The sequence below is a fragment of the Meles meles genome, chromosome 13, assembly GCF_922984935.1.
Source record: "Meles meles chromosome 13, mMelMel3.1 paternal haplotype, whole genome shotgun sequence".
In the NCBI taxonomy this organism is placed as follows: domain Eukaryota; kingdom Metazoa; phylum Chordata; class Mammalia; order Carnivora; family Mustelidae; genus Meles; species Meles meles.
The window spans coordinates 50,138,967-50,158,700 of record NC_060078.1 but is presented as its reverse complement, the minus strand read 5'-3'; the positions used below and the strand labels follow the sequence as shown (position 1 = coordinate 50,158,700).

At 56.9% G+C, this 19,734-nt stretch overlaps 1 protein-coding gene across 1 annotated transcript in view; it reads left to right on the top strand.

Moving 5' to 3' along the window:
• Window positions 1-19,734, top strand: part of RET (ret proto-oncogene) — a 51,069-nt gene that overhangs the window by 19,934 nt on the left and 11,401 nt on the right. The window contains exons 2-13 of the mRNA XM_046027360.1: window positions 2,149-2,415; window positions 4,164-4,451; window positions 6,675-6,919; window positions 8,141-8,336; window positions 9,669-9,868; window positions 11,988-12,246; window positions 13,002-13,127; window positions 13,677-13,787; window positions 14,320-14,442; window positions 15,278-15,534; window positions 17,901-18,048; window positions 19,510-19,617. Of these exons, the coding sequence (XP_045883316.1) occupies window positions 2,149-2,415; window positions 4,164-4,451; window positions 6,675-6,919; window positions 8,141-8,336; window positions 9,669-9,868; window positions 11,988-12,246; window positions 13,002-13,127; window positions 13,677-13,787; window positions 14,320-14,442; window positions 15,278-15,534; window positions 17,901-18,048; window positions 19,510-19,617 (2,328 nt within the window). The remainder of the gene's footprint in view (window positions 1-2,148; window positions 2,416-4,163; window positions 4,452-6,674; window positions 6,920-8,140; window positions 8,337-9,668; window positions 9,869-11,987; window positions 12,247-13,001; window positions 13,128-13,676; window positions 13,788-14,319; window positions 14,443-15,277; window positions 15,535-17,900; window positions 18,049-19,509; window positions 19,618-19,734) is intronic.

Here is a 19,734-nt window from a genome sequence, read left to right as displayed (position 1 = left end):
CCAGCCACATTATAAGTGTGGTCATTCCCCCACCCCTGCTTCCTTCCATCTCTGTGTTGAGTATGGGGTGCACAGGGCTAGGCCTTTGGCTCTGACCAGAGCAGCTCTCTCCCTCCCTTCTCTCTCTCTCTTTCCCACTTCCTTCTTTCCCTCTCCATCCCTCTCCCCCTTGCTCCTTCCCAACCCAAGCCTGTCTGGCAGAGAGCAGACCAGGCCAAGTGCATGCTTCCCTCACAGTCTGGCTGCCTTTTGAAGTCATCCTGAAAAACATCCCCCAGTGTGGCAGCCTTCCTGTTCACTGACTGTTTCACTGCTTTGGGATTTGGAAAGGGCTCCCCTGCGGTCTTACCCGACTCCGGTTGGCAATGGATTGTTTCCCCTACCCAGATGTGTCCTTGAGGACCCAGGTGGTACCAGGGGTATCCTCTGCTGGTGCAGACTGGCCGGGCTGCTCACCCCAACAGCTGTGAGCAGAGTGGGGTATAGGTGGACAAGCTGATTGAAAAGAGAAATTGGCTCAATGTGAGTGAATACGTGGGCATTTCTAATGTTTGTGTTGTGTGTTGGTTACTGCTATAGGGTATTTGCAGAGTTTTAGTGGTTTTTCCAGCATCGTTTGCCTAATTATCCACCTTCTTGAAAACTCTTACTGTTTTTTATAACTTTTTATCATGAAAAATATTGAACTTACACGAAGTCAGCAGAGTAATGAATGGGCTTACCCAGTGAGACCATGGTCCATATCCTCTTCCTGGTGGCAACCAGAGCTCTATCCACAGTCCCTTGGTGATTAGGTTTTCAGGGGAAATTTACAGAAGTTGAAATATACAGCTCTTATCTGTACATTGGCAGCAAACGTATGTGCACATGTGACCCACGCTGCTATCCGGATGTGGAATCTTTACATCCCCCGGAACATTCCTTCCTGCCCTTCCTAGTCTTTTGCCTCCCCCCACCCCTCACAGGTCTCCAGCCTGCTCTCTGTTAACCTAAAATTAGTCTGGGATCATGCCATGTGTGTTCTTTTTTGCCTGGCTTCTTCTGCTTGGCACGATGTCTGTGAGATCCTTCAAGGTTGTTGTGTCAATCAACTGTTCATACCTTTTTATTGCTGCATAGGATTTCGTGGTGTGAAAACCACCCTTTGCCTGTCCACTCATCCGCTGAAGGGCATCTGGGCTGTTTCGAGTTCTCGGCTGTGTGACTCTCGGCTGTGTGAATTTGTGAATGAGTCATTTGATGGACGTATGTACTCCTCTCTTGGATAAATTCAGTAGGATTTCTGGGTCAAATGGTAGGAGTATGTTTAACTTTAAAGGTGTGTTTCTCTTATAAAGAGCCCTGGTTCGGGGCGCCTGGGTGGCTCAGTTGGTTAAGTGTCTGACTCTTGGTTTTGGCTCAGGTCATTTTCTCGTGGGTCAAGAGATCAAGCCTCAGTACAGGCTCCTCGCTCAGCGGGGAATCTACCTGAAGATTCTCTCCCTCTGCCCCTCCCCCCAACATGCATGCCTCACGATCTCTCTCTCACACACTCTCTCTCAAATAAATAAATAAATCTTAGGAATGAATAAATCCGTCAAGTGCCCTGGTTCATTTTTGGTGACTCTTGCCTGCCCTGCTTGTCTGGCATAGTCGTGCGCACATGAAAGCTGGGGATCCAGGCAATTTTCTGAGAAACCTGAGTCACTCCCAGCTCTGTGTGGCTCACATACTTGTCAAACTTGGGTGATTGCGAACGATTTTGCAAGTGTTTTATAGTAGTTTTGTAGTCCTCCTCTCTTTTCTTCTGTTTTAAGGCAGTCCATTCGCAGCTTGTGTTTTGCCCCACAGATAGGTGTGTGTGTTGACATTACTGGAACTACTGGTGAGAATGTCCTAGTAAGATCAGAATTTTATTATTTCTTTATTTGGGTGTGAAAGTCTTGAATGCTGTGAATCCTGGAGGGTGAGATCTCTCTCGTAATTTCAGAACAAGGAACTTGCCTGTAGTTTTGCACTGTTACTTACACTAGGTTGGAATCTTAAGCTAGTAAATGTGGGGGGATCCAAAGTGGGAAATAAAGCGGCTGGAGAGTGCTGGTCTGCCTGGGAGACCTGTTCCGGGTGTCGCATTCCTCCCTCCATCACACACCTCCCTGCTTTCTGCAGCTCCGCTGGGACTCTACTTCTCCAGGGACGCTTACTGGGAGAAACTGTATGTGGACCAGCCGGCTGGCATGCCCCTGCTCTATGTCCACGCCCTGCGGGACGCCCCCGAGGAGGTGCCCAGCTTCCGGCTGGGCCAGCACCTCTACGGCATCGCCTACCGTGCGAGACTGCAGGAGAACGACTGGATCCGCATCGAGGAGGACACAGGCCTTCTCTACCTTAACCGGAGCCTGGACCACAGTGCCTGGGAGAGGCTCAGCATCCGCAGTAAGTGAGCCGCCTGACCCCCCTCCCCAACCCTGTCTTCTCCTCCCACAGCCCACGTCACACCCACACTCAAGAGGGCGCTTCCTGTGCAATCCCTGTGGCGTGAGGGTGGAGGGTGAGGTGAGGCTTGCCTGCCTCTGTGTCCAGCCTGGCCAGGACACCAGGATGAGTTTGGGGGCCGCTGATGACCCTTGGGCCTTCTGAGTCTGTTGGGATTTGGGAGAACCCCTGGAAAGGCCTGGACTGGAAAGGACCCCGTGCTGGACTTAGAAGCCTTTTCCATTTGGGTGAACAGGACTTAGGGTTACAAGAGAAGGGTTAAGTGGGGAGGGGGCTAGAAAAATTGAAAAGTTTTGATTGAGGGAATGATCTGGAACTTTCTGGAGAAGTAGCAGTTCTGTGGAAAGCTTGTCTTCCCATCAGCATCAAGCTGCCTTTGGTACCCAGTGGGGACTCAGGCCTGGTGCCAGGGAGGAAAGTGTGGAGGAAAGTATGGAAGGGAGACTGGCCAGCCTCCTCAGAGCAGGGGTCAGAGCAGGGAGAAACTACATGTGACCCTGATACTGGGATGAGGAGCCGCTTTCTGCCTTATGGCACAAAATGGTGATCACACACCCAATAGCTCCCCACCTCCAACCATCTCCTTCAAAGACATGGCCTCACTGCACCCTCACACCAGCCCTGAACCCCCTCATGTGGGCAAGAGGCCCATGGCATGCCTATGAATGCAGCACTGCCCAGGAAGGCAGAATGAATGCGCCCTGTCATCCAAGGAAAGCCAAGGTCATGACAGAGCCCGCCACAAGGGCACCGCCAGTTCCGGAGATGGCATCTCAGATGGGTCTTGGTTCTGCTTGTACTTAGTTGCTGCCATCTCCATCCCAGTCCCGCATGGGGACCTTGAACTATGTTTCCGGGGGTAAAGGCTGAGTGGAGTTTGTCGAGGGTCCACGTTTCCTAGGAGGCTTGTTCTGTTCATGATGCGCCTGTTAAGTCCAGTCAGGAGAAAAACCACATAGTAACTGGAACAGGGCAGTTTCGTATAGAAAATGATTAGCTACAACCGGGGATTGAAGCACCAAGGGAGGGCTAGGAAGAAGCAGAATTCTGGTGAATATGGGAAGAGCAAATGCAGGGTAGCAAGCCACTACACTAGGGCTGAGGGAGAGGGCCCAGGAAGAGTACCGATCACTCTTGAAGAGAATCAGACCTTGTTGGAGAAATTCTCTGTGATGGAGTTTGCTGGAAATCCCCCCTCCAGGCACTCAGAAAGTCTGGCCGTGGGTGTGTCTCCACAGAGGCGTTCCACAAGGACAAGTTCTGGAGGCTGGGGAGCCCCCACATGCATAGGAGCCAGCCAGGGAAGTGCCCTACCTGGTTAGACCTGGGACTCAGGGCACCCCTCTGATAGGGGCAATGATGTGCTAGAGGCTGGTGGGGAGACATGGGGGCACAATAGGCCCCAGTGCTCAGAGCATCTGAGGGAGAGGTATTTGAGCTGAGACCTGAATGACAAGAGAGGCGGGCCTGTGAGGCACCCCAGGCAGAGGAAGCAGAACCATGGGACCCTGAAGCAGAGAAAGACCCTGGGTCTAGGGCAGTTTGGGGCAAGGGGAAGGTGACCAGCCAGGGTCGAGAGCCTAGTGGAGCCCTGTGGACAATGGAAGGGACTGGTCCTACCCCATTCCACTCCCCACCACCCGTGGGTGTGGCTGGTGCCCCACCAGGCCTGACCTCTCTCTCTGCAGATGGCGGCTTCCCCGTGCTCACCATCTACCTCCAGGTCTTCCTGTCGTCTGCGTCCCTGCGTGAGGGCGAGTGCCAGTGGCCAGGTTGCGCCCGGGTGTACTTCTCTTTCATCAACACCTCCTTCCCGGCTTGCAGTTCCCTCAAACCCCGGGAGCTCTGCTTTCCCGAGACAGGCGTCTCCTTCCGCATCAGAGAGAACAGGCCTCCTGGCACCTTCCACCAGTTCCGGCTGCTGCCTGTGCAATTCCTCTGCCCCAACATCAGCGTGTCCTACAGGCTCCTAGAAGGTGAGTGCTGGCTTCGGAGCACCTCCCCGCCCCGGCGTCTGCTGTGTGCCAGGCACAGCCCTGCCAGCCCTTGACATGAGCCATCTGGTTTACTCACCAACCATACCACTCATTCATTCATTTAATAGTCCAGAAATATTATAGTGTGTCTGTCATGAACCAAGTACTGTTCTGGGGGCTAAGAATGTGACCATGAACTAAACAAGTCAAAATCCTGCCTGCCTGGAGCCTCCATTCCCCTGGGGTGGCCTCTGGAACGTGCTATTTGGGAAGTAAATCTCCCAGGATGTGGAATGGTGGAGACCACAGTCTTCTGTCTCATGGCTGGGGAGGGGAGTGCTGGAGCAAAGGTGGGAGGACACCAGGCCAGCTGGGCTAGCCCCGTAGAGATCACTGCGGTGGGACCCCTGGGTAGCTGGGGTGGGGAGAGCGGAGGCCCATGAAGACAGAGAAGTTCCTAAGGGTTTCCCCTTCAGGGGCTGGGGAGTTGTGGAAGGCTTGTAGGGGGCGGCATGGACAAGCCCTCACTTACCTTTAAAGGATTATTCTGGCTGCCATGCTAGGAATGATTTGGTTCAGGGCAGCGTAGCATAGCAGCAAGGAAACAGGAGGCTGGGAAATCCCTGAGCAGCAGGCTGGAAACTGAAAGAAGGGTGAAAGCCACAGGGCAGCAAGGAGAAGGTGGCTTCCGGACATATATTGAAAGAAGATCCAGCAGGATTTCTCGATGTGTTGGCTGTGGGTGTTGAGGGAAAGAGGGGAGCCTACGTGGTTCCAGGATTCTGCCTCAGCAGCTGCAAGAGCAGCAGACCTGGCCACACGATGGCCATGGGGAGGCCGGCCAAGGGCGGGCCGGCCAAGGGTGGGCCAGGGGGTGAAGCCCAGTGGAGGTGAGAGATGGCACCTGAGCAGCCGGATGACAGGAGGCGCCACTGAAATACTCAGAAGCAAAGAACTAGGACAGAGAAGGTAGGCTGCAGTGGAACCTGGATTCACACCAAGTTTATCGCACACACACATGGTCACGACGTTGAAGAAAATCTCAGTGAAGGAAGAGAAGGAGCCATGCACTCCCCCAGCATCCTCACCTTTGCCCTGCAGCAGGGATACATGTCTTTGGGCAAGATTGTCAGCCAAATGTCAGATTCAGCAGGCTGCCCTTCCTCAAGAAGAGTACCTCATTAAATTTGGTTGAGCATGTTTTTGTAACCATAAACAACAGAGAGAAACATTATGTGATAAACATTTCCCATATGTAATCCACGCATAATATGTGGCTCTGAGGTGAGGGACAGAGGGACATTTGCCTTCTCCCACGGTTGGCTGTGGGGGCGGTCAGTGTTGACCTTCAAGCTGTCAGCATCTCCCTTTTCTGAATTATTCGTGGAGGATGAATTTCAGGGCAAGCTTGGGTTGAAAAGTGTGCTATCGTGACTGGTCTTCCCCTCAGCAGGTTGTGGGAAGATACACCAGTCACTGCCCAAACCACAGGGCCTGGTGAGGAGCAGGCCTGTTAGCCTTCATCTAGCCCGTCTTCTGGTGAGGAAACAGAGGCACAGAGAGGTGGGACAACCAGTCTGGGATCACACAGCCAGGAGGTGTAAAGTGGGGGTGCAAAGAAGGCAGCTGGAAATATTTGTGTGTTAACTTCAGATTACCCACTAAATGCCCACCGTTTGTTTTCAAATGGTGGAATAGTGGCCTTATTTCTCACATTCTCTAAAATGAGCATATATTATTTCCATAATTTTGAAATTGCCTTTTTTTTTTTCAAAAGCCGGCCAATGCTGGGTGCTGGATCTCTGGTCGTGCAGTCTGATTGAGCTGGTATTCCCGGCTCTCCCACCCCACCCATCCCCACCAAGGGAGGCAAGGTTAGGGAAGAGATGGGAGCAGCCCTCCCTAGGTCATCAGGGTGAGGACGTGAGGCAGGCCTTCTGGTTCCCTGAGCTTCCCCCATCAGCACTAGTGAAACTGGCAGGCCCAGGTAAGCTCATTAGTGCCCAGCCATCACTGCAAACCAATGCATGGAGCTCTGTGCCCCCTCCCCTTACAATCTGGAGCCGAGAAAGAGCTCGGCAGGGCCATCCTGCTCCCCAACTCTGACCTGCCAGAGGCCATCCTCCCCTGCAGCTACTCCTGGCGGGCCCCTTGAAAAACACAGCTTACCCTGCTCCCGGGCCCGGGAGTCACACTGGGGTACCTGGTCTGCTTGGTGTGTAGGTGAGAATCTGCCCTTCCGCTGCGCCCCGGACAGCCTGGAGGTGAGCACGCGCTGGGCCCTGGACCGCGAGCTGCGGGAGAAGTACGAGCTGGTGGCTGCGTGCACGGTGCACGTTGGCACGCACAAGGAGCAGGTGGTGATGGTGCCCTTCCCTGTGACCGTGTACGATGAGGACGACTCGGCGCCCACCTTCCTCGGGGGCTTCGACACCGCCAGCGCTGTGGTGGAGTTCAAGAGGAAGGAGGTGCCTGTCTACCACCACCGTGCTTGTCTGTTGTCTGTCGTCCGTCTGTTGTGTATCTGCCACTCCGGCCACCACTTATTCCTTGGTCTACCCAGCTGCCCGTCTAGCCATCCTGCCATACGGCTGAACATCCCTCCAGCCATGTGTCTTTCGTTTGTCTGCCCAGCTATGTGTTGGGGCTTTCTGCCTGTCTCCAGGGTAGCTGAGGAGGAGACAGGAGGTGAGTCCAGCTGGCCCCTGACAAGTGTCCGGGGACCCTGGATGCCTACCACGTGTCTGACCAGGCTAGCAAGGCCAAGGATGTGCATCAGGTTCCAGGGCACACCTGCTGCTGTGTGTGGGTACAGCGGTGCTGCCCCCAGGAGGGGACAGCTTCCAGGAGAGCCCTCCCTCCGCTGTCAGCCTTCACTGGAGAGTCCAGAGACTCAGGGAGGGTGGAGCCAGGCCACGCAAAAAGACCAGGGAGTGGCTCCAGCTGGGATCTTCCAGCACAGCCCCGCCCACCTCGGCCCACCCTCGCTCTGGTCTGCGTAGGTAGAGCGTGACTGCCACCTGCTGGGCTTTGGGCCGTCCTGCAGCCCGCCGGCCAGGGGTGCAGTAGCAGATCCGTGGTTTTGCCTGGGTCTCTGAACACCCCAGATGCTAGTTTGGTGGATGGGCGGGCGGGAGGAAAGCACATCTCATTGGTAAAGATCGCATAAGCTAGAAAGGGCTACTTTGGGGTGACAACAAGGAGTCTGGTCAGTGACAAAAGCAAAGATGCCCTGTGACTGCTCAGAACTTACCTTGTGATCCCCTCCAGCCTGGTATGTAGGTGTTTGGAGAATGTTCTGGTGGACACCAGGGCTTAGATCTGGCTTTGCCATCTATCACTATGTGACAGTGAGCTGACTCGACCCTGTGGGGCCCAGCTTGCTGTTCTCCGTGGGAGCTGGTGAAGCCCATCAGTAGAGCCCCTGGGCATCTGCTTTAATCCATCCTTACAGGAAGTGTGCAGGTGCCTATCATACCAGAGGCACAGCGGCCCAGGGAGGGCAACTGGGCCAGACTGGCATGGGAGCCCACAGGAACTCTAACATAGGCCAGTCTGTCCCTGGAGCTGGCTCTGACTGCACATCCTCTGTCCACCTGTGGGGTGGGTGTCCTCCTGAGGTCCCAGCCTGCAGGGTCTCTGCGGAGTCCCTCTCACCAACTCTGACTGACACCCACTGTTTTCCACAGGGCACCGTGGTGGCCACAATGCGTGTCTTCGATGCAGACGTGGTGCCAGCCTCTGGGGAGCTGCTGAGGCGGTACACAAGCACACTACTGCCAGGGGACACCTGGGCCCTGCAGACTTTCCGCATCGAGCACTCACCCAACGAGACCTTGGCCCAGGCCAACGGCAGCTTCGTGCGGGCAACTGTGCATGACTACAGTAAGAGGGGGAGGGGCTGGGCCTGGCCTGGCTGGGCCCCCTAGGGAGCCGGCAGCCCACTCTTCTCGCAGCACCCTACACCCGCAGACCCTTGTCCTGGTGTTCCAAGCCCCAGGCCGCAGAGCCTTCCTCTCCACCCAGCCCTTCCTTGTCTCTCCTGGGCTCACCTTGGCCACCTTGGTGGGTTTTTATAGGCTTTCTTCTCTTCCTGAACTGCCTCCTGGCAGACCTTGGTAGGGCCCTACCACACTTCCCATGCTGACCATGCCAGGACTCACTGCCCACTACAAACACAGACGTCATTGCCTAAGGCCTTCCTCTGGCCTCTGCTTTGCAATCCCCGAGGGACCCAAGTGCCTGGGGATTATTTCTCCCTTGTCCCCACAGCTCTCTACTAACAGGGGTTAGTATACAATAGCAGCTCTTGTGTGTTTGAGCCAGAGGATTCTGCACAGATTGTCCTGTCTGGCTTCTGGAATGTACCACAGGACTGAGCTCCAGGGGCCCACTGTGTTCACCTGCGGGATGGGGCATCTTCATCAGCTGCCTTGCCTCCCCTACCTTCCGGCCCGTGTTTTCTGGGATCACCTTCCAAATACCTGACTGGCACTTGAATCCTTGATTTGGGATCTGCTTCTGAGGGATTCCAGAATCGCTGGTACTGTTACTCCTTTCTGCCTGGACCGATCCTGTTTGTTTCTCATCCTCCCCACCCCCACTGAGGCTTTGAGGGTCTCCTGCCCTGTATAAAGGAAAATGTCATCCGTGCTAGGTGCACTCATTCCATACACCACGTGTACCAAAACCTCCTCAGACCTGTCCTTCCGTCTCTGTAAAACTAGAACCATAGCACAACACACAGTAGATACAGAGGTGGGCAGGCTCTGGGCACTGGGGGTCTGTGCAGTCCAGGGCTCCACTGGAGGCTATGGCTGTTAGGATAGTTCTCCGGGGGAGTGGAAGCCAGCATAGTCTTCCTGGGGCCTCAGTGATGATAGATCTTTATCTCATGTATGCGCACATACATACCACACACACACACATACACATGCACACACACACACACCCCATACACACAGGTGATCTCCCAGCTGAGAAGGCTTCTCTCGGCATCCAGCTCAGCACAGCAGCCAACATTTAAACAGTGGTTCCAACTTAGCCCCACCTGCCAAGTCTGTGGTCCACATGGCCCAAGTGTGAAGTCTGTGTTTGCACACGTGAGTGTTTGTGCCGGGTGTGTGGCTGGGAAGAGGCACTCAGCGGCTTGGGGAGGTGGTCCCAGGCCCCTAAGCGACATCATCATCACCGTGCCCCTCCCCCCTCCCCCCACAGGGCTGGTTCTCAACCGGAGCCTCCCCATCTCGGAGAGCCGCTGCCTGCAGCTGGCTGTGCTGGTCAATGACTCGGACTTCCAGGGCCCCGGCGAGGGCGTCCTCCGCCTCCATTTCAATGTGACCGTGCTGCCTGTCAGCCTGCACTTACCCAGCGCCTACTCCTTCACTATGAGCAGGCGGGCCCGCCGCTTTGCCCAGGTGAGCCCATACCCCCATGCCTGCCTGGCAAGGGGCACGGAGGGGTGGAGGACCCCCAGGGTGGGGCACTCCATTTAACAGATCGCAAGCAGGGCTGGGGATGAGAAACACTCCTTCTGGCCTAACCAGTACGCGGAGTGGCCCGGGGGAGCCAAGGGCACAGGGCCAGGGAAGCTGGGGCCATGGCGAAGTTGGCAGAGTCATGGGCAGGGTTGGTGGGCTCCATGGGCCTCTCTTTGGCCCTTTGCTTTCTTGGTATCTTTAAAGCGTGTTTCATCCAGACATAAGAGCAGTGTCGGTTAAGTCTACACATGGGACCTAGAAAAACGTTCCTGATGGATTATTAGTGAAAAGTGGTTTGTAAAAAGACTGGCCTCACTCGGCTCCCTGTGTTGGAAAACAAGTTTTCAGTGACGGAATAGAAAAGTATGTAAATGCAGGCAACAGTCAGCAGTGGCGCCCTCTTCGGGGAAAGGTGGGGAACGCTTCCTCTTTGCCTTCTGCAAGTGCATTTACTAGAACTTATCTTGGCGTTTGTTGTTGGTACATAACAATTAGAAGTGGAAAATAAGAATTAGAAGTGGAAAAAATGTGAAGTAGTAAGTATCCATTAAAGAAGAGGGGGTGCAGAGAGGACGGATCCTTCTCGCCATATCAACTAGTGCTTAGCATTTTGGTTGTTTTTTCTAGAACACTTCTCTTAAGGACTTTTGTGATTTTATTTGGAATTGCAGCATGCAATGGACTTCATATATTGCTTATTCCTGATAGGGCAGCTTCGGGTACATCCTCTTCAGAAGGTCACATATAGGACCATCTCCATTTGTCCCAGTTCCTGTGTTTTGTTCCCATGCCCCCTCCACTCCTGATAGCCACCCAGGTTCCGTATACAAAGGACCCCACCCTTGGACACATCAAAGCTCCCTGACCTGCCACAAAAGGTCTTTCATGGAGGTAGAGGCCAAGGATGGTGGGAGGTGACAAGGCAGAGGGGCACTAAGGGTGTTCAGGGGGGTATTGAATGGGAGCAAACACTGCAGGGGATAAGTCACCTGTACCCCAAAACACTCGAAAGATCACAGGGAACCGAGTCCCAGTCCAGCCTCAGACTTGCTGTGACCTTTCACTCCCGCTCCCCAGTCTTCATAACTGCAAATTGAGGATAGTGACCTTGGGCAGTTTGGAGGAGCCTATGGGAGAGTGGAAGCAAGCAGGCTTTATATGGGGGTGTGCCGGGATATCCGGGAGGTGGTTTGGTTGTGGTGTCAGGCCTGAGTGTGGAGGAGCCTGGCTCTGCCCTGGACCTGAGCAAGGCTGAGCAAGGACCTGCTACGGGGCTGCAGGCAGGGCCTCACCTGCCGCACCCCTGCCCTCTGCCCGCCCACAACTTGACTAGTCAGATTTTCTGGCTTTAGGCCACTCATACTCTCATCCTAACTCAAGTAGCCGAAGGATAAAAAAGAGAGTTCCAGCTGCCCAGTTCCGGGCCCCAGCAGTGGGACGGCCAGCCTGGCATCCCCCAGAGAAGCATCCTGTCTTTCCCAGGGGTCCCAGCAAGACTCCCAGGCAGGCAGGCCCTTGGGGCTCGGGTGGTACAGGCAGCGATGCTGCATGAAATCACTTGGCCCCAGTGCGATGCTCTGCCTCCCCGGGCAGGGATTCTAGGCAGGGTGTGGGGTACCCCAGCCCCGTGCACTGAGGATGGCAACTGGTGGTCCCCAGAAGCATACTGGCCTGGCCAGAGGCAGCGAGGGAGGTGAGCAGGAGGGACCGAATGGGCCTTCATGCCTAAATGAGTGAGTGAGTGAGGAATGAGCTGGGTTGTAGGCTCCTTTCAAGCTGGTCACTAGACCCAAGCTCGGTGCCCTGTGTTCTTTGGCCTCTGGCTCCCAGGAGCTGGGGTGGGCGGTGGTGTGATGGGCAGGGCAGGGCCTGGCAGGGGGAAGGATCTGCAGGTTCCAGGGATGTGGAAGACCAGGACTTGGGGGGGGGGGGTGTCTGTCATCCCTGGACCCAGTAGGGAGCTGCTCCAGGACTCGGACTACCCAGAAACTCTGCCAGCCCCCATCACAGGCCGGAGCAGCACCCGGCTGAGGCGTTCCCTATGCCCCGTGCCTAGATTGGGAAAGTCTGCGTGGACAACTGCCAGGAATTCAGCGGCATCCACGTGCAGTACAAGCTGCAGCTCTCCAGCGCCAACTGCAGCGTCCTGGGGGTGGTCACCTCCGCCGAGGACACCACGGGAACCCTGTTCGTGAATGACACGGAAGCCCTGCAGCGGCCCGATTGTTCTCAACTCCAGTACACAGTGGTGGCCGCCGACCGGCCAAGCCGCAGGCAGACCCAGGCCCCACTGGTCGTCACTGTGGAGGGGACATGTGAGTGCCAGGGCCCTGTGGAGGGTCAGGACAGGCAGGGTGTGGCCGAGCCATGGGCTTCCCCCACACGGAGGGGACCCCACCCTGCCCCCTCCACCTCGTGGCCGCGTCCCCGAGCCTGAGTCTCCTTCCCTGTCAAGTGAGAATCGCAGTGCACCCTGCATAGCTGGGCTGGGAGGTTGACAAGGAGAAAGTTTAAAGCAGCGTAGCCCAAAGGGACCACCTAGTCAATGGTCACTACTCCCCACCACCGCTGCCGATCCATTCTGTATGCGCACCTGCTTTAGGGCTGCCAGAGAAAATACGAAATCTTGGCTAAATTTAAACTTCAGGTAAGCAACAAGCACCTTTGTGTTATAAGTATGTCCCACGTAGCCTTTGCAATCTCTTAGAAGACAAACTTCCACGGGTGTCCATGCAGTATTAGGGACACAGTCCCGTAAAGCAAGTAGTCATGTTTACCTGAAATCCAGGTTTAACTGGGCCTGTGTGTTTTTGGCTGAGTCTAGGCACTAGCCTGCTCACATCCTCCCTCCACACTTACCCCAGCCGAGTAGTGCCCCCTTGCCATGACTGCGGTGACAGCCCTCTTTCTTAATGGGTCCCATACTGCCCCATGCCCTGGTGCTCAGGCACCCCCACCCCTCTGGGCTCACCCAGAAGAGAAGCTTGGCCAGTGCTTCCCTCTGCCCCCGGATGCTAGCGGGACACGAGGTCCAGGCCAGCCCCTGTAACCAGCTTTCTGCCATCCGCAGATGTGGCCGAGGAACCAGGCTGCCCCCTGTCCTGTGCAGTCAGCAAGAGGCGGCCTGAGTGTGAGGAGTGTGGCGGCCTGGGCTCTCTGACGGGCAGGTGCGAGTGGAGACAGGGAGATGGCAAAGGTAGGCCCCACGCAGAGCCAGGGGCCGGCGGCCAGGCGTTTGAGAGGGGTAATGGTGGCTGAGTGGAAACAGGGTCCTTGTGGGCCCTGCTGGCCACAGTGATGGCCCTCCACTCTCCACATCTGTTGTCCAGAGCCTGGTCTTCCTCTGTAGTACCTGATGTTGAGAGAGGGTGTGCAAGGGTGCAGAATAGGGGAAGCACGAGGACACTCAGGCTCTTCGCCACTGTGGGACCACAGATCCCTTCGGGTTTTGGGAACCCCTGGGCCAAATTTGGGGTGTGCAAGGAAAAGAGAGGCTCTGCCTGGGAGGTCCCAGGCCAGGACATGTGGCCCCAGACAGCAGGGCTGGGGCGTAGACAGTAGCAAGTCCAAGCTGTGCCTACCACAAGGATCCCACTCATGGATTCTTGGCTCGGGCCTCAGTTTGCTCCTCCGGAGGGGGGCAGGATTGGCCGAGGAGGCCCTGGAGTGCTGCCCTTCTGGCTCTGGCCGTCTGACCAGGGTGGGTGCTCCTGTGTGGCAGTGACTGGCCTGCTGTGTGTTCCAGGAATCACCAGGAACTTCTCCACCTGCTCCCCCAGCATCAAGACCTGCCCCGATGGCCACTGTGACGCTGTGGAGAGCAGAAACGTCAACATCTGCCCACAGGACTGCCTCCGTAAGCAACCACTGGGCCTGCAAGTTCAAGAGCTGGGCATGGCTAGGGGTAGCCAGTGGGGCTCCCACCCGCACTTCAGCCAGACCAGCATCATTCCCGAGTTTTATGTGCAGAGACTTTTTTCTAACATTTCGTTTGAACAAAGGGTTCTGCCACATCCAAACTCTGGAGACTGGTGCTCTGACCTACTGTCCCGTGTCTCCCTGGCCAGCTGACACAGCACATCTCCCAAGCCCTGATTCTCCAGGCTCCCTGCTGCCCCTTCTCTGCTCTGTGAAGTAACCATGTGCGGACCTTGGCAAGGGCCCTGCACAGCTTGTGGGTTCCTCCTCCTACCTGCTGAGGCCAGGGACCTGAATCGGGGCAGACTGTGCTGATTCCTACCCAAGAGACCCAGATTCCAGAGCTCACTGCCCTCCCTGGGCCTGAGCATGCTGACATCCTATGGGGAGGGACCTCTCATGCTTCTGCCTGGGCGGTCCTGGTTTGTGTGGTCACACCAGGAGGCTTAGTGGGCTGCCTCTGTCCCCAGGGGGCGGCAGCATCATTGGTGGGCACGAGCCAGGGGAACGCTGGGGGATAAAAGCTGGCTTCGGTATCTGCAACTGTTTCCCCGAAGAGAAGAAGTGCTTCTGTGAGCCTGAAGACAGCCAGGGTGAGTCGGTGGTGGGCACTGCTGGGGTCACAGGCAGGGAAGGGCTCCTCACACCTCTCTGAGCCCCAGTGAGTGAAGGAAGGCAGGTAAAACCCAGGAGACCCTCTTCCTTCCCTCTGGGCCTTGGTTCCTCAATCTGTGCAGACAGGTCTAGGTCAGAGCCTCCACAGAGCGACTTCCTGCCCAAAGTTCTATGAGAAAGATTGGGCTGGAAAGTTCTCCCACCAAATAACTCAGCATCAGATGGTCCCGGTGCAGGGCCTTCTCTGGGCCCATGGCAGTGCCTGGCCAGAAACCTGCCCTCCCAGCCAGAGCAGGCAGGTGTGCCTTCTGGGTCAGCAGGTGCCATGGGTGGCCCGGGCCTGTGCACCTGGGGAGATTTCCTGCCTGAGCCCAAGGACAGTTCTCTCGTATTTGAGCTATTGCTGCATGACGCTAGGTCCAGAGTCACTTTCCTTCCCTCTCCCAGTTTTATGAAGAAAATACAAAACATATGGAGCACATGGGGGGACTCTGCCTCTCCGCCAGCGCTCTAGGGCCAGCTGGCTTCGGTGCAGCATTCCACAGCTGGTGTGGCCCAGACGCACACTGCGTCAGCTGTGTGACCTCAGGCCAGCTGCTTAAACTCTCTGGGCCTCTTGGCCCTTGTGTAGGAGGCTGACCACAGTCTCTGTAGCGAAAACCTACGGCACGGTCCCTGCCAAACGGTGGGTGCCATGTGAGTGTGTGCATTGCTCTCACATCCCACCGCTCGCAGCACTTTCTGGTGGCTCAGTCTGCCAACGGTGGGCCCCCTCCCGGGAGCGCCGTCCCTCACAGCCACCCCTGCCCGCAGACCCGCTGTGTGATGAGCTCTGCCGCACGGTGATCGCGGCAGCCGTGCTCTTCTCCTTCATCGTCTCCATGCTGCTCTCCACCTTCTGCATCCACCGCTACCACAAGAATGCCCACAAGCCGCCCATCGCCTCCGCCGAGATGACCTTCCGCCGGCCGGCCCAGGCCTTCCCGGTCAGCTACTCCTCGTCGGGCGCCCGCCGGCCCTCCCTGGACTCCATGGAGAACCAGGTCTCTGTGGACGCCTTTAAGATCCCGGTGAGGCTCCAAGCAGGGCCCGGGCCTGGGAGACAGCCCTCCTGGAGGCCCTGCAGGGAGCGCCGGCCTCTGGCCTGGGGAAGAAGGGAGGTGTGGGGAGGGGCACCCCACTCAGCATCCTAGTGTCGTGTAGCCCACAAGCGGCTCCTGCACCCTCGCCCACCAGGAAGACGCTCTGAGCAGCCGTTCCAGGGAGGGTAGGCGGGCGGAGGGCTATCCGGAGCCCCAGGCAGTTCAGCAGAGTGGAGAGTGCCAGGGGCTGATTCGGCGGGACTGAGATTTGGGAGGGTGGGCCACGCCATACCTGATAAGGAACCTTCCTGCCAAAGCCCCAAGGATGGGGGCAGGCCCTGAGGAAGACTGGGTTTTATTCTCAGAGGAGGGGACCCGGGGCTTGGGGGTTCAGCAGAGGAGGCCCCTATCTGGCTTTTGTTCCAGCTGGCTGCTCTGTGGCGGAGTCTCTGGGGTGAGTGCAAGAGTGGGAGCCCTGTGAGGAGGCGCCACTGTCCTCATCCAGGCAGAAGGCAGCCAGCGGCAGGCAGGGGCTAGGCCAGGGTAGCAGCTGGCAGCGGTGGGGAGGGGAGTTCATTTGCGGAGGGGGAAAGTGCTACCATGGGGCCCCTGGGCCAGCTGCAGCAGAGGCCGGCCCCAGGACCTGTAACCAGCCCGCTGACAGGCCATCCAGTGCCAGCAGGCTCCCAATCCCCCTTCTCCGAGAAGGGCCTGGGCCTGCAGTTACCGTGTGCTCCTCGGGACCTCCTGGCTAGGGCTCCCCTCCCTGCGCCCTGCTTCTTCTGTATCCCTGCGGGCAACTGCTAGGGAGCAGGAAGCCAGGTTCTAAGAGGGACTGAGAGGAGAGGTGTGTGTGAGTAGAAGCTCCACCTCCAGGGCCTGGCAGGAGCCTCCAACCAGAAAGCTCAGGAGTCACCCGGCCTTTGGCAGTACCCAACCAGGGCTGGGAGGCGGCCACAGCTTGTAGGAGGAGCCACCCAAGGGTGCTCACCCCTTAGGGTTGGTCTGGGCCGTGGGAGCCATTCCCTCCCATGATAGACCCCGCGGCCTCTTTCCGAGCTTTCCTAGTTCCAGTCGCTCAGCAGACGGGGTCTGTGACCCCTGTCCCGGGAACCATCTCAGCCTCCACAGCAGGCCTCTGGGCTGAGCCATTTGATTGCTTTATAAACCCAGGCAGTTTGTGGTGGGGTCCCAGGAAGGGCAGTGCTGGTGGGTGCTCGTGCAGGGGGACTCACACTGCCGTCGCCCGATGTCACCTTGGACCCTCTGCACAGAGAAGCCAGAGCCCAGCCTGAGGCCCAAGGGCTCCGCCGACTGGCTCTGAGGACACACTGCTCAACTGCTTGACCTTAGTTGTCTCATATGAAGTGGGGAGAACTTTTCACATCTTTTAAGAAGATCAGATCAGTGCAGTCTGCACAGGCTCAGTGCCCTTTCCACGTGCAGTGAATTCTTTTCCAGGGCAGGGCGGAGGTGAGGACGCCAGGGTAACCACGATGATGCTCGAGCCCGAGACACGGTGCTGAGAGGAGACTGCCTCTGCCCACGAGGAGTGCACACACCTGTATTTGGGTGTTGGGAAGCACGACTGGGCTCAGCAGGGGCTATCTGTGTGGGTCAGAGCAGCGCCTCCAGGCCACCCACATCCAGCTGCAGGGAGAGTTAGGGCAATGGGTGCCTGGTGCGGGCATAGGAGGGGAGGTCCCAGGATCCCCAGGACAGTCTTTGGCATCCCCAGTCAGGAGTACCACTGTGGTACATTTTCTGGGGCAGCCCATGGGGAAATCTCCCTGGACACTTGCATCCATAGCTGGGGGTCCTGGGCAGCTTGGGCCTCTGGTGCCAATAGAGTCTTTTTGGGGATCTTTTGGATCTCTGGGGAGGACAGACTGGGGCCTGGTCTGTAGGACATCAGTGGCTTGTGGACCTAGTGTCCAAAGCGGAGGCAGCACCAGGAAGCTTGGGCTCAGCTCCCAGAGAAGAGGCCACACTCCTATGTGAACCACACACACAACCCCCACACCAGGGACTAAGTAAGCCCTGAATTCCTTGTTTGAGAGACAAGGACATGGGCCTGGGATGGCTGAGGGCATGTTCAGTAAACCGGGGACAAGCAAGGTCCAGGCATCCAGTGTCAAGGCCATTCTGTGGCAACAGTGGTCTTCCCATAAGGTGCAGGGTCCTGCCCTCAGTACAGGGGCATGCCCGTTGCCCACTAGGTCGGGTGGCAATGGTTTGCACACTGGAGCTTGTCCACTGGGGGCTCATTGATGGGCCTTGTCATCTTCTTTTCCTCTTACCCTCACCGACTTTCTCCCTTCTCCTCTTCTTCCCCTTCCTTCAACCCCACATAGGAGGATCCAAAGTGGGAATTCCCTCGGAAGAACTTGGTTCTTGGGAAAACTCTGGGAGAAGGCGAATTTGGAAAAGTGGTTAAAGCAACAGCCTTCCGGCTTAAAGGCAAAGCAGGGTACACGACTGTGGCTGTGAAGATGCTGAAAGGTACCTGTCCAGGCAGTGTACACAGGTGGCTCTCTAGGAGCCCTGAGGGCTGGATGGAGCCACCCTGAAAACCAGAGTGCTGGCAGCCAGCCCAGCGCTTTCTAAAGAGCCCCCCAACCATTCCTATTCTTGAGTGGCTGCATTCGGGAGACCCATGCCATGGATGGGCACGGGCCAGGGTGGTCCCTGGAGAAAAAGGGCAAAAGGACTTTCCTCCGTTGGAAGGTTCTAGAGTGGTGCTGTTTCTGCACCCAACTAATGTTGGGTAAAGTTCGGAGTTTTTAAAAAATTAAAAGCCCTTTTGGTCTTGAACTGACAGCTCTCCCACCCTAGTCCGCCCCACTCATTCCTCTCAGCCAGGTGCCTCTGGGGGTGCTGGTGAAGAAGCCACCGTAAGGACTGGCCCCTGGCCCCTGGGGCCCTGCCTGGCCCAATCCCTGACGGCCCCCCAGTGGGTCTGCCCCACCTCTGTGACAAGTCGTGCCACAATTCTGGCCCTAAGTAAGCACATACTCACCCACACACATACTCTCACTGGTGTTTCTGAGCAGAGACTGGGTGGATGGCCCTCTGCCATGGCCAGACCCTGGTTCACATGGACCAAGGGCCCAGTGGCCATACAGTGGGCACAAGTCGGCCAGTGCAACACTCTGGGCTACACTGTGCAGGGTGCTTCTGATGCTTCCCTAGGCTGTCAGAATGGGGTCTCTCCATCCCCCCTGAGGCCCCAGGCACTAAGGGGGCCCACTGAGACCATCCTCCAGGCCACCATATGTGGGTCCCTACACCCTCTCCCCCAGCTGTCCTCTCTCTTCCAGAGAAGCGTGTGGCCAGAGGAGGCGATGAGGTATCGCTCGGCAGTGGGCTGTGGGGCAGCTGCCACGGGAGGCCTGTGCAGCCCCTGCCTCTGGCTCCACACCCCTCCCATCAGGCTTCAGCTCCTGGTGGGAGCCCAAGCACAGCTCTGCCCCTGCCCACCCCAGGATGCATGTGTTCAGCGTGGCAGGAGGCCACCTCTGTGAAGTCCTATCATTCCCAGCTTTCTCCAGAGCCTCACCCTCCTGTTGAGTGCTTGGTCAGCAAGGGTTTTAGGACATGAGATAGTCCTCTTACCTTCCAGAAGGTAAGAGATGGCAATTGCAGAGAAATACTACCACATACATACACAGCCTGGTCCTAGGAGGGTTTTTATGGAAAGACCCTACTGATGTAGAACTTGGCTGCTGGGGGTTATTATTCCCTGGGGGCAGATGAGGCCGCTGTTGACCATCCTACAGGCTAAGAGAAGCCCCAAGCAGCAGGGTCCTTGGGGACCTTGTCTAAAGCTGGGTACGCTATCTAGGAAGGAGATAAGCAGGGTCTGTGCAGACCTACCTTGTGGGTCCAGTGACCCAGACTGTTCACAGAAGAGGCTTCTAGAAGGGATTGCTGTTCGACTCGCTGTGTTTATATGCATTTCAGAGAACGCCTCCCCAAGTGAGCTGCGGGACCTGCTGTCAGAGTTCAACCTCCTGAAGCAGGTCAACCACCCGCATGTCATCAAGCTGTACGGGGCCTGCAGCCAGGATGGTAAGGCCGGCCAAGGGACTGGCAGCTACCCGATGCAGGCCAGGGCTTCTGGGCTCCTTCACTCCTCCTCCTTCCCCTTCCTTGTCCTCTGTGGCTCTGGCCCCCACCTGGAGCATG